A 14,187-nucleotide genomic window follows, 5' to 3' on the forward strand; every position below is an offset into this window, starting at 1 on the left:
GTAGTGCCCTCTTTCTGACGACGCTTTGAGCGAAACTCAAGTCAAAGGGAGGCCTTTAGTTCTTTTTGTACACAGAGTTTATGGGTTTCAAAGCACTTGAAACAAATTTATTCATCACGAATTGATTTTACAGCCAAGCTTCTGCCCCCACACGTTGCTGCTTCAATGGACAGATAAGTTACTGTCGTATTTCTATCTAGTCAGTGGCCTACCAAGGGGGGGCGGAGGGGGAGGTCTGCCCCGGGTGCAAGCCCTGAGGGGGTGCTCCAGGCCTGAAGTCATTGGCGTCCGGTCCCCCCCCCCCCCCCCCGACATCCAGTTCTTCCCCTCTGGCCTCCCCGCACCATTTAGAGTAGCGAAGCAACCTGCAGCAAGATCGCGATGCCAGCGATCTTGCGCTGCTTCATGCTGTTTCCTCCGCTGCGGTCCCCCCCTCCTCTGATGTCAGAGGAGGGGGGCGAGTCCACGGCGGAGGACAGCACAAGCAGCAAAAGATCGCTGGCATCGCGATCTTGCTGCAGGCTGCTTCGCTACTCTAAATGGAACGGGGAGGCCCGGGGGAAGAGCGTTCCTTCGGGGTAGGAGTGGGGGGGGCCAAGCGGTCCTTTGGGGTGGGGCGAGCGGGCAGGCAGGCCTTCAAGGAGGGGAGGACAAGCCTTCATGGGGGGGAGACAGGCTTTCGTGGGGAGAGACAGGCAGGCAGGCTTTCAAGGGGGGGACAGGCCTACAAGCGGGGGGAACAAGCCAGGGGTGGGATGAAGACCTTTACGGGGGGAACAGGCCTTTAGGGGGGGGACCCTGGTGTAGAAGTACACGGAGGGAAGGGGGTGTTCAAAGGGACGTGCATATGCCAGACTTTGGGGGGGGGAAGAAATAATGGATTTGAAAATAGAGGGGAGGGAGCGAGATGATGGACCATGGGATTTAGGGAGGGAAGGAACAGAAAGGGAGAGAAATTGGACACAAGGGATGGTGTGGAGGAGGGATAGAGATACTGGATAGAAGGGTAATTGGGAAAAGAAAGGGAGAGATGGTGGACCCTGGGGGGGAAGGAGGGAGAGATGCCGGATGAAAGGGTAGTTAAAAAAAAGTGGATCTGTGGAGGGAGATGAAAAAAAGGAAATATGCCAGACTTCCTGGGGAGGGAAGGGAAATGGAAGGGGAGGACAGGGATGGCAGATGGATGGTTAGCATGCAGAAAGAAGAAAGAAGGAGACCCTGGCAAGCAAGTTATCAGAAGAAAACAAGAGCCTTGGGCCGACAAGATTTGAAAAATAACCAGACAACAAAAGGTAGAAAAATTAATTTTATTTTCTGTTTTGTGATTACAATATGTCAGATTTGAAATGTGTATCCTGCCAGAGCTGGTGTTAGACCACAAACATGAGCTAGGATTTAACAGAGAGAGGAAAAGTTATTTTTGTTTCTTTATTTTATTTACACCACAGCGCCAGTGTGGTTAAGAGAAGCCAAAGGGGGTGAAAAAGCTATAAAACCCACCAGGATTTTTGAAAAATCACCCAACTGGGCAGGAAAATCGAATCGAAAAACCAATTAAATAGGCTGAATCAAAATTTTTTTTCCTGAATCAGGCAGTTTGTGCTACTGTCTCAGACTTTAGGACCTGGGATTGGGGAGAGATGGCATCCTCAGTACTTTATAATGCAAGTGAAACGAGGATTTGGTCAGACTTTTGAAGGGTCTGCAGAAGAAAAATATTGTGTAGGCTGGGGACATGAGATAGCAGGAAATGGGAACTTTTCTTCCTTCTATTTTTGTGAATGGCAAGGCTGAGGATGTTAGAGAGTTCAGTTAAAATATGTGCTTTATAAGAAAATATAATAATGTGTTTTATAAAGTTTATAAGCATTGCTGGCCTATCGGTGAGGTTTCCTAGTGGTGGTGGTGGTGGTGGTGGTAGTGGCAGTGTGTCAATGTGTTGAGAGGAAGAGGTGGTCTGGGAAATTCTCCTGAGCAAACTCCGGGCCCATTTCCACCCCCCAGTTAGTCCACTCCACTCAACTGGTTCACACACTGAGTGGGTCTTTGGGTATTGTGCCTAGGTGAGTGTGCCTAGGTGAGTGGATGTTTAGCCTGCCTGTCTTCCCCTTAGTATCCTATGAGCCAGGCAGTGTGTGAGGGAGAAGTGGGGGGAGGAAGAGAAGCTTCACACTGAGTCTGTCACAGGAACTCAGTGAGGCTGTTTTTAGATACTAAAATCTTGTTATTAAGGTTTTATAAACGATATTGCTGAAGGGTTGTCGGGTAAGATTTTCCTCTTTGAAAATGATACCAAAATCTGCAATAGACACACCGGATGGTGTGAATAACATTAAGAAAGACCTGGCGAAGCTTGAAGAATGGTCTGAAATTTGGCAGCTAAAATTTAATGCTAAGAAATGCAAGGTCATGTATTTGGGCTGCAAAAACCCGAGGGAACAGTACAGATTAGGGAGTGAAGAACTTATGTGCATGACAGAAGAGCGAGACTTGGGTGTGATTGTATGTGATGATCTTAAGGTGGCCAAACAGGTAGAAAAAGTGATGGCAAAAGCTAGAAGGATGCTAGGTTGCATAGGGAGAGGTATGGCTAATAGGAAAAAGGAGGTATTGATGCCCCTGTATAAGACTTTGGTGAGACTTCATTTAGAATATTGTGTACAATTCTGGAGGCCGCACCTTCAAAAAGTTATAAAAAGGATGGAGTTGGTCCAGAGGAAGGCTACTAAAATAGTCTTTATCATAAGGTGTATGGGACAGACTTAATGATCTCAATCTGTATACTTTGGTGGAAAGGCAGGAGAGGGGAGATATGATAGACACGTTTAAATACCTACGTTATGTAAATGCGCATGAGTCAAGTCTCTTTAATTTAAAAGGAAACTCTGCAATGAGAGGGCATAGGATGAAGTTAAGAGGTGATAGGTCCGGAGTAATCTAAGGAAATACTTTTTTTTACAAAAAAGGTAATAGATACATGGAACTCCCAGAAGAGATGGTGGAGACAGAGACTGTGTTTGAATTCAAAAGGGCCTGGGATTTGCACGTGGGATCTCTCAGAGAGAGAAATAGATAATAGTTACTGTGGATGGGCAGACTAGATGGGCTATTTGGCCTTTATCTGCAATCATGTTTCTATATTTCTATCTCTCCCTTTCTTTTCCTTTCCTCCTTTTCTTCTTCCCCCAAGAACATTATCTCTTTCTCTCCTCCACTTCCTTTCCTTCCTTCCTCTCTCTCTCCCCTCCACCTCCATGAACAGCGGCAGAAACTTGGTGGTAAGCAGCACCAAGCTCTTTTCATGTCTTCTGGAGCTCACTTCATTGGTCATAGCTTCTACAGATGGCACCTCCAGTTTGGTTCGAGGATCTGCTGCTCACCCCCATTCTCCAAGTTCATATCTGTCCACCTCCCACCCCATCGGTCTACCTTGGTCTTCTGTTGGTCCCCTATAGTGGCAGTGTTGCATATATGATGCCCGACCTCCTCCAACATTATTTCTTGTTTCTGCATGGGCCAGAGGAAAGTTTATACCATGCTGAATGCTGCACATGTGCAATGCTGTAGCTGCTGAAGACTAACAGAAGAATACCTTTAAGGAAGACTGGTGCAGGGGCAGGTGTAGGGGGGGGGAGTAAGTAAATGCCAGACTAAGCCAAGGACAGGAGTTGGGTGTGGAAAAGAGCAGAAGAGATGTTTGGAGAGAGGAGACACTGCAATGTGATCAATTTTTTTAATTGTAATTAGTATTTATATGTTGTCTTTTTAAATGTGCCCTCAAAAGTAGAAAAGAGAGGAAAGAAAGTTTGAAAGACTTATGTCCCTAACTGCTACATTTCAAAAAGTTTCAACAGTGCAGAAGCTAGAATTGCTTCTATCAACAGAAATATACTGGGCTATATTTGGGTGGATTTTATTTCTCTTGAAGCCCTGCTATGGCCCATTTTTTAACTCAATCTATCTTTTGACTGTGTTTTTCTCCACTCATTGATTTGATTCAACTGCATCAAATTTTGGAGAGCTTTTTTTCACCTCAAGAACAAATGGACATACATTTTCAACCTCTTACTTTCCAATATCTGTAAGCTGAAAATAATAAAAAGGAAAATCTTCTGAAAATCTGTGAAGATTAGCCTTGAAAGGGAGAAGTGCAATACATGCATCTGGTCAAATTTATGGATTAAAAAATACTGAAGGGAACTGAGGCTTCCTGTTTTGCAGCATCAACCAAAGCACAATGTGGTAGAGATGACTTAACAAATGAGGAAGAATAAACCTGATGATTTAAGGATAATGATGTTCCATTTATTAAAGGACAGTTCTGTGATCCAGGCTTCTCATTCCTCATTTTTTTTTTGGTCATCTCCACCACATTGTGCTTTGACTGTGTGGACATGTGGGAAATTTATGGTTCTCCCTTTTTCATGGCAGCAATCATCACATAGGAAATCTCATGCATGCCCAGAAAAGCATTCTAGGCTTTTCTATGCTTCGTAAGAAATGCTACATGTTCAATTCTACTGTAGTTTAACTGGTTTTAATATTTATTAGGAGCATTTGAGGCCATGTTCTACATGTAAGTATGTTTTCTTATGGGGGGAATGAATAGCCAAACAAAACCCCTTCAATCATCAAATTTTACCTTTCTTGCAGAACAAGTTTCGAAAGGTACCACACATGAACGTTCTCCCTCCATTATGAATGTCAATGTGTAATCGGTAACCATGCAGCCCATAATTAGGATCAACATCATCTAGATTTGGCTGATGAGGAGGCAAGGTGATTGTGCTTAAAAAGAAAAAGAAAAGAGAATTGGGAAAAAGATAAAATGAACCCACAGGATCCATAAAACACTACTCTTCCAACAGTATATGTCAAGACTTGAATGTAATAAGAGAGAAATGTCCTTAAAAACAACTTCATGTTCGGGAACAATCGTGATCATGACCTGCATCTCTCTGTCCCATCAATTATTGTAGTTCCTCTCTTTTCTACCAATTCTGTCCCTATCCTTTTTCTCCTCTTACTATCAAGCATAATTATTGATTGTATATAAATCACACAGATGCTTTGTGATGTGCGGTATATCAACAGTAAAAAAAAAACTTGAACATTTTATTTTTCAGATATGTTTTTAAATGTTGTTTATAAGTCATTGTTGATTAACAAGATGCCATCCATAAAACAAGTTCTGAAGAAAAATCTAAGTGAGCTAGTTGATACCCATTCAACTGTCTCTTTCTTCTAGGATTAAATGTAAAAACTTTGAAGAACAGGGTTTGCCATGCCTGGGAATGCCATCTAGTCATGTTCTTCACACTTTATCTGCTACAAATATACTTCTTTATATATAGTATTATATTGTCAGTTGAAATCATTAATTTGGCTTTCTAGTGTTAACTTAAAGCTGTTAAGAAGAACAGTAGTGGCAGATCTTTTTCATCAATTCTCTTACTGAATTAAACTTCATGCACTTTTTTTGGCCCAATAGTCCCGCTTCTGTCCTTTTTCTTTCAGCATGGTCAGAACTGAGATTCTGTTGAGCCTTCATTCACAACTACCTGGGGACATTTTCCCTGTTTTAACAGACTCAGTCTCTCATTATTCCAATTGACTGTCTCAAGGTTGAGCATCATGCACCTAACATACTTCTGAATTCTTTATCATGGATTCTGAATCTGGCCACAGGTGTTACCATGACTTCCATCTCCTGAACTAACCCAGATGGCATAGCACAAAAGATTCAACTCAGTGATCAAAGCAGAAATCTTCAGGCAGTATGTAACACCGCTACCAAACTACCAGGTCAGCCTTGAAGATACTTCTGCTATTGCTATGGTCCTGGATGTGACTTTATAGCACTCTCCCAGAAATATAAATTAGTAGCACAGTAGGTAGGCTGCCATCTTTTACACTGATGTAAACATACTGAGACCTAGTTAAAACTGGCAATGATATATTGTTAAAGACATCTCCCTTTGCTTCATCCTGGGCATGTGGTTAACATGTATGTAATCATACCAGGCACCATGTAATAGGGTTTCAAATCTGGATATTTATATAATGTTAACATGTCAATGTAATAAGCAGATTGCATGGGCTACTCTATAATGCTCAAGTAACCAGCGTCACTGTGGACAGTGACACTAGATCAAAGTTTGACAGATCCTACAACAGTCTTCAAATGTGTACTATTAAAAAGTCAGTTCCTTATCCCATTCATCATACTGCCACCATATAGGAACAGCAGAAAAACAAGGCCACCAAGCAATCAACAGTGATTCAGAATTGACAAAGATTATGAAACAGCATCTTTTATTATATTTACATATCATTTTAAGTTAAAGATTACATTTTTAAAGTTTCATTTTTGAAAGAGTCAGTATATTACAGAGTTAACCAAAACAATCAGTTAGCTTAGCAGGATTTTAAAAAGGTTTGGATAATTTCCTAAAAAAGAAGTCCATAGGCCATTATTGAGATGGTTTGAGATTCCTAGATTCCTAGAATAAGCAGCATAAAATCTGTTTCACTACTTGGGATCTAGCTAGTTACTTGGGATCTGGGTTGGCCACTAATGGAAACAGGATAGTCGGCATGATAGATCTTTGGTCTGTCCCAGTATGGCAATACTTATGTTCTTATGCCTTCCAAGAGACATACATATGCATTTAAAGAGAATAAGTAATCTATTTAGTGTATCGTAAATGTTCAGGGTCACTTTTGATATTTACCAAAGACATCATACTGCAATATCCATATCCATAATGTTTACTATCTAGGGTTGCAAACTTCCTCTGAGTATGAACCAATAATTTTTATTGAGCTCAGAACAGCAAAGGTACAGAAATCACAACCTGATAGCTGGAAGCTTGAGTTTTAAGAAAACAGGCAAAAAATCCCCAACAATCAAAAACCCACCCCATGCCCTCTCGCCCCCTGTCCAGCACTCAACTAACAATACAAAACAGTTATCAAACCAGGAAAATATTAAAACACAGGAAACAAATGAGATCAGCAATTCAAAAGGCAAGTCCTAGCCATAGGAGTCATGGTAGTCCAGAAAGGCTCCCACACTCGCTGAAAGTCTCCCCTGAACGGAGAAGTCCACAACGTCTCTACGCTCCCACATCAAGAGAGCAATCAGTTGAGTCCACCAAAGAGATATATCAGGTGCGTCAGTCTCCAGCCACTTGAGAAGAATACATTTCAGTGCAACCAGATCAGGCCACTTCAAGAAAGTACTGGCTCCCCTCTGGCGAGGATGATAACTTGGAATGACTCCAAAAAGTAACAGAGGAGAATGACGGACAGTGATATGCCAAATACATTCCACAAAGGCAAAAATGTGGTTCCAGAATACCTGAATGAGCGGGCAAGACCAGACCATATGGTCCAAACTCGCCTCAGGCATCTATAGCGGGGACATTCAGCATTCTCTCGAAACCTGGAAAGATAGGCCCTCTTAGGAGAAATATACAAACGTAACACCAATTTATAATGTTGCTTCCAAAAGGACATGTACTTGCGAAAGGTGGGTAGCTTTTTAATCACTTGTAAGACCACCTTCTCTGGCAATTCTATTTGGAGATCACAGGCCCAAGCATCTCACAATCTATCATGATCAAGCAAGGGGGACTTGTCCTTCAAATATCGATGACATTCTGTTGGGCACCAAAGGTGTATGCTGTAGATAGCAGCTCATGGTGATGAGCATCTAAATAAGAAGGCTCTAAAGAACGAAGATAGTGGCTGACTTCTTCTGAGTATATCTCAGCATACTCTCAACCTATCATTCTGCTCGTAGACTGTACTTCAGCTTCCCAAGCCAATTGTTTCCAAATTCATTAAAGTACTTCTTAATGTTAAACTACCAAAGATATTCCATATTTAACAGATTAAAAAAGACAGCAGCACAGGCATCTCAATCTAGAGTTATTGCTCCACAAAAAAGGACACATTCATTCCAGGATTCTATAAGTTTCCCTTTTGTCCTCTTCAGATTCTCATTGTTTATCACCTCCTTCAATGGTATCTTAAATTCATTCTCAAGACTCTCATGAATATGCTCACAGAATCCTTCTTTTGAGTATTTTAACCTAGAAAAGATCTTTTCTAGCAGTGATTATTTCAGTTAAAGAATATGGGAAGCTTATATGCAATCCAATGCATCAATTTAAATTTATATCAAAGGAGGTCACACCTTTTTGTAAATGAATAGTACTGCCTAGGTTTCATTAAAAAAAACTATGCAGACATCCATGCACAAAGTCCCTCCATGTTCTGGATCCATTAGAAAGCCTATGCATCAGTTCGCCTTCTTCAATATCAGATTTGGCTTTCTAGTAGCAAAACAGAACCTAATTGGCTAACCTTTTGAATTCACTTATGATATTAACTAGAATCTCTCTAACTAGCAGATTCAAGCCTTAGCAAATTAGAGCCACTGAAATAAATATAAGTAATTTTGAAATCTTCTCTGCTAGACAGTGTATGCAAAGCAGATACTTGGGCCCAGATTTTCAAAACTTTAATGCCGTTGCTAAACTGTTTTCTGGCGGTTTAGCCTGTATGCAGTTTAGCAGTGGATTATCAAAACGGATTTTCTCAGTCTTTAGCAAAGTTTCTAGCAGTCTCTGATACTGACATGAAAATGGGCTCTTCAACATTTAAATAAGCCCTCTGGTGGCTTCTTAAAAAATGCTGAGCCATTTCAAAAAGCAGCATCAGCTTTTGGCGACCAAAAAAGTGACTGTGTTGTGATGCAGTGGGAGAGATGCCCATTCTCTCCACTGCATCACAACACCCCTCCCCTGCAGCACTGGCGACACTCCACCCCCCTGCAGCGGGAGAGATGCCCACACTTTCCCACAGCCCTATAACCCCCACTACGACCCCTCCTGCAACAGGACAGATGCCCACACTCTCCCGCTGCCCTAAAATCCGCGCCGCAACCCAACCCTTACCCCCGCCTGCAGTGGGAGAGATGCCCACTGTCCCCTGCTGGCAAGTGACCCCCCTCTCCTGTCTCTGTCGCTCCCTCCCCCTTACCTCAAAATAGATGACCCGGAGCGATGCAGAATCCCTCCTCCCAGCTGCCTGTGTCATCTAAAATGGGCCTTCCCCTTCCCGGTTCTTCTTGGGATGCACCGGGGAGCAGCCTGAGGCTCTGATTGGCCCAAGTTGTTTAAGACCCATCACATACAAGGGGCCTTATACAACCTGGGCCAATCAGAGCCTCAGGCCCCTCCCCGGACCTCCCAAGATGCACCGGGGAGCGGAAGGCCCATTTTAGACAACGCAGGCAGATGGGAGGAGGGAGTCCACGTCCCTCCAGGTTATATATTTTAAGGTAAGGGGAGGGGGCGGTGGATATGGGGGTCACTTGCTAGTGGGGAAGAGTGGGTATCTCTCCCACTGCGGGGGAGGGGGGGGTCAGGTCATGGCAGGGATTTGGGGGCAGTGGGTATCTCTCCTGCTGCGGGAGGGGGGGGGGTCGCAGCCGGGATTTTAGGGCAGCTGGAAAGTGTGGGCATCTCTCCCATACTTCCAGCTGCCCTAAAATCCTGGCTGAGAACCCACCCCCTCCCCCCGCCCCTGGGAGGGGAGCGGGTTGTTGGTTCACAGTGGGAGAGATTGAATATCCCTCCCACTGTAGTTGGGGGTTCTTGACGTGATTTCTCTGCACATGTGCCCATTGCTATCCCCAGTGATGGGCACTTGCAAATTTAGCCAATCTTCACTGCTGTCTGCCGACCTCATTTGCATGCACTTTTTTTGAGAATGTCTCGCATTTTTAGATTTGCTATCAAAACGACTGTGTTAGCAGATAGTCGCTTTTTAACACGGGTTTTTGAGAACCTTGTCCTTGCATCACATTTTCACTTTATGCTAGTACTTGGACCACTCTTTCAGAGACAGAATGTGATAGAGCAGTACTGACCAACTTGTTTTTATAATCTATACAATTATCATTTCATCATCTGATGAACCAGAAAGCAATGCAGTCCTGAGATTGGGAGTCACCCACTTCTGTGCCTTGTTATTGGTTGAAGAAACAAAGCTTTCACCTGTTAACAGATGTTTTCCACAGACAACTAGATTAGTCACACAATCACTTCCACCTCTCCAAAAGTTGTATTATTTTTTGAGCTATAGAACTCAGGGGACTGAGAAAACGTTCAGAATTTTACATTAATTCTGAGCTCTGGGACAGCTGTTATAACACTATGCGACAATGTCCTCCAATATGCATATGATTAATCTTGTTCTCTACAGAAAGCATTTGTTACAGGTAAGCAATTTTGCTTTATATCAAAGAAAACTTTGCCAATGAAAAAAATGTTAAAGCAGAACCTTAAACCTTCAAGTTTAGCATAGTTTGTGATAAGAAAAAGCTAAAATGTATAAGATCTGTATTTACAATAAGAACAAATAGGACTTACTTATCAGCTGAGTCTAAAATGCTCCACTCAATAAGCTGATGATAATGGAAAGCTGCCATTACAAAAGCTATCTCTGATCCAGACTAGGGGAAAAAAAAGACAAAAAAATTATTTTCCCATATACAAATGATACCCTTCATAGGTACTATTCTTTCTACCCATAGATACAAGCTCTTCTAGTTACAGTATGGCTAATAAACATTGTACCTCCAAAGCTGCTATTGCTGCTCCCATACATAACAAAAAAAGACTGTGGAATCCAATGTAGCTAATGCAAGCTTTTATTAAAATGAGAAATAAAACTCTCAGTTGTACAAAAGACTAAAGTACATCCACAACTATGATTAATGAAGAGGACCAAACATGGTCCATGTTTCGACCAAAATGGTCTTCCTCAGGGATCCTGAATGGTCTCTTCACAAATTTGTGGATATAGCAACCTATGCAGTTCAAATAGGCATATGGTTGAACTGCTTGAGGTGAGGATGCTTTTATCAACCAGTCATCCAGATAAGGGAATACATGAAAGCTACTACAACTAAACACTTTTTGAATACTCTGGGTGTTAATGCTAAACCAAAGAGTAGCACCCTGTACTGGAGATGATGTGTTCCTATCTGAAAGCAGAGGTACTGTGGGCTAGAAGAATGGGGATATGCGTGTAGGCTTCTTTGATATCCAGAGAGCAAAGCCAGTCGTTTTTCTCTAAGAGGGGATACAGAATGCCTAGGAAAAAAATGCAAAACTTCTCTTTAACTACGTACTTGTTGAGAGCTCGGAGGTCGAGGATCAGGCGCAGTCCTCTGTTCTTCTTTGGTATGAGGAAATATTTGGAGTAGAACCCCTGGCCCCTCTGCTGAGGAGGTACTGCTTCGATTGCATTCGGTTGCAGAAGGCCCAAGAATTCTTGTTGAAGAAGGGAGGACTACTACAAGTTGAAAGAATACTGTTTTGGAGGTCTGTGTAGAGGCATTTTGCGAAGACAAAGAGCATAGCCTTCTTTTATGATCTGCAAGACCCAATTGTCGATGATGGTTAGGGTCCAATGATGTTGATAATGAGTCAGACAACCCCCGACGGAATGAGGACAACGGTGGGATGGTAGAATGGTAGATTTTTGAGGAGGCTGAGTTTGTTGTTTCTGGGCCAATTGTTATCAGGGGCGCTTCTGAGGAGGCGGCCTATAAGAAGTCTTGGGCTGAGAATAGCAAATTTTATAAGATGTTGATTGATACCTAGGATTGTAGTATCGCCCAGTAGTCTGAGGCTTAAAAGACTTTGAAGTAGACAAAGTTGTCATGCTTTGCTCATATTTAGCTCTGGAAATGACACTGAATGCATCGAACAGTGATCTGATCATGAACTTTCTGGTTTCGAGCAAATTATGAGTGATTTATTGGTACTGGTCAAGAATCGTAGCAGGAAGAAGTTGCTCAAAGGTGGCCAACTGCTGGACTAACTGTTTAATGTAGAAAGTCATATAAAAGTTATAACTTAAATATGACTCATAAGCATGGTGTTTTGATAGAGTAGTCTACCAAATTTTTCCAGAGTTTGAACCGCCCTTCCAGGAGTACTGGCATGTGTTCTAGTACTGGATGATCTTTTCAGGGCAGACTCAACTAAGAGCAGTGATGTTGTAGTTGAGGCTTGTCAAGCCTGGACATGCCTGGACCCTATAAAGGGAGTCAAGTTTCCTAGGGGCTACAGGTACAAGTAGAGGCGCCTCCCAATTTTTAAACACGGTGTCTTTAATACGATGGAAATTTCAAGCAATCTTTAGGGATTTGTTCAAAATACAAGTCATCAAACAACTCAGCTCTTGGTTCAGATTCAGATTCCATTTTCACTGGTAGGGCATTTGGCATTTGAATCTGGTGAATGACAAATATTCTCATAGGAGAATGACAAAAATCTCATAAGATTCTGGTGCAGAGAGTTCTGGATATGAGTATGTAGGATCCGAGAGATCTGAGAATCATAATCAGTTCTTTTATGAGACAAGGCACATCCAGAGCAGTGGTCTCTTGATTTAGATCAGTGTTGATGCGAAGATGATCTATGACTGTGGTGCCTGGAAGAGCTCTGATCAGTGTCTCTGTGCCAATCCAATGTGGATCGCGATGAAGAACTGTGATGGCTATGATGGATGATAGGCTCAGTACCAGAGCCCTTGGTAGAGCAATGCTCAGGCTTGGATGGAGCCGAGGGAGGGCTGGTTGTGACTGCAACATAAGTGCCAACTCCCTCTGAAGAAACTCTCTAAGTTGCTCCTGTAAGGACTGCACCAGTACTGCAGATGTTATCAGTACAGATGGTGCTGTCGGTGCTGCAGTGTGTCAAAACGTTGGTGACCTCAATGAGGAGGTACACCTCTGAAGAGTCACTAACTACAGGTATTAAGATCTGAAAGTAATATGAGATTGTCAGTGGATAAAGTAGCCAGGGTACATCATGCAAAGATAAGTAATGCAATGTTTTCATCAGATGGGATAAAATTTTAAAATGCCTTGCCGGGGCAAATGTGGTTATGTGAGGGAAAAGCAATATTTTAAAAATGACTACAGACTCATCTGTTTGTAAGTGTTTTTATATGAGAAAGTGAGAGGATTGAGAAGCAATTTTTTTTAAAGGATTGTAAATGTTAATTGGAAACTGCCTAGGCATTTTTAGGGGTACAAATTTTTAAATAAATAATAAACAAACTTGCATCAACTTTTGATGTGCATCGACTTACTCAACGCTTGAACAGACGCTGATGTATTAGTCAAGGGAGAAGCATGTGATCGCTGCCACATCTGCACCGTGGTGCCCGCCTATGTGAGCAGAAGCATTGTAAAGTCAGCAGAATCAACCACGGGCACAACCTGCATACTGACTGGGACTCCAGATGGAAGGCAAAAGAAAAGGCCCTGGTTCAGAGGAGGAGGGGTTCCTGCAACTGATGAGGGTGCCTCCGGAAGGGTGACAGGCATAGATTTCTTAGCCAAATAAGCCTGATAGATCATATTAATAAATTTGGGGGAAATCCATCATCTGGGTCTGGATCTGTCTCCTGAAAACCCTTTTTGGAACTCCAGGAGGAGCTATGAGATTTTTTTCCCGATGCGTGCTTGCATTTTGTCGGAGAATCGCCTGTGCACTCTTTAGGGCCTGACACCCACCCCCCACCACCATTTTTTCAAGGGCAAACAGGCAGAAATTGCGGGAAGACCCCCTTGAAAGGTCAAAGGCAAAAGGTTTGGGCAAATTTTACCCCCTCACAGGTTACAGTGCACATGGAACATGGCTGCACACCCAGCCATCATCTACCACAAATAGGGCATGAATCACCTAAATCCTGCCCTGGGGAGTCCATCTGAATGTTTTTCTTGCAAAAACTAAGCTTGCAAGAGCTAAAATTAACGTATTTCAGAATGGGAAAATCCAAGATGGCTGCTGTGGGAGCTGATTTTATACTAAAATAGCCCGGGAAAAGCACAGAAACCGGCGATTTTAAGGGGTGGGGCTAGGGCACCTTGGGAAATTACCTAAAACACCTTTTTCAGACCCCCCCCAAAATTACTGATTCAGGCTGTCAGCCAGTACTCACTATGACATGTGCTGAATAGAAAACACTGCCAGAAAAGCTGAATCTGCTTACAGGGAGATCTTCTGCCTCAGAAAGCAGGCAATATGGGCTTCAAATCTTCTGACTGGCTCACTGTCCAGATGTCCACGGCCAGGTACCTTCATTACCTTC

At 42.8% G+C, this 14,187-nt stretch overlaps 1 protein-coding gene across 4 annotated transcripts in view; it reads right to left on the reverse strand.

Moving 5' to 3' along the window:
- The window catches only part of FBXO15 (F-box protein 15), a 179,367-nt gene that overhangs the window by 39,100 nt on the left and 126,080 nt on the right, over positions 1 to 14,187 (reverse strand). For all 4 annotated transcript variants that reach the window (XM_033934286.1, XM_033934283.1, XM_033934284.1 and 1 more), the window contains exons 8-9: positions 10,446 to 10,528; positions 4,643 to 4,788 (exon numbers count right to left, since the gene is read on the reverse strand). In XM_033934286.1, the coding sequence (XP_033790177.1) occupies positions 4,643 to 4,788; positions 10,446 to 10,528 (229 nt within the window). The remainder of the gene's footprint in view (positions 1 to 4,642; positions 4,789 to 10,445; positions 10,529 to 14,187) is intronic.

Source organism: Geotrypetes seraphini, chromosome 2, assembly GCF_902459505.1.
Source record: "Geotrypetes seraphini chromosome 2, aGeoSer1.1, whole genome shotgun sequence".
Taxonomy (NCBI): domain Eukaryota; kingdom Metazoa; phylum Chordata; class Amphibia; order Gymnophiona; family Dermophiidae; genus Geotrypetes; species Geotrypetes seraphini.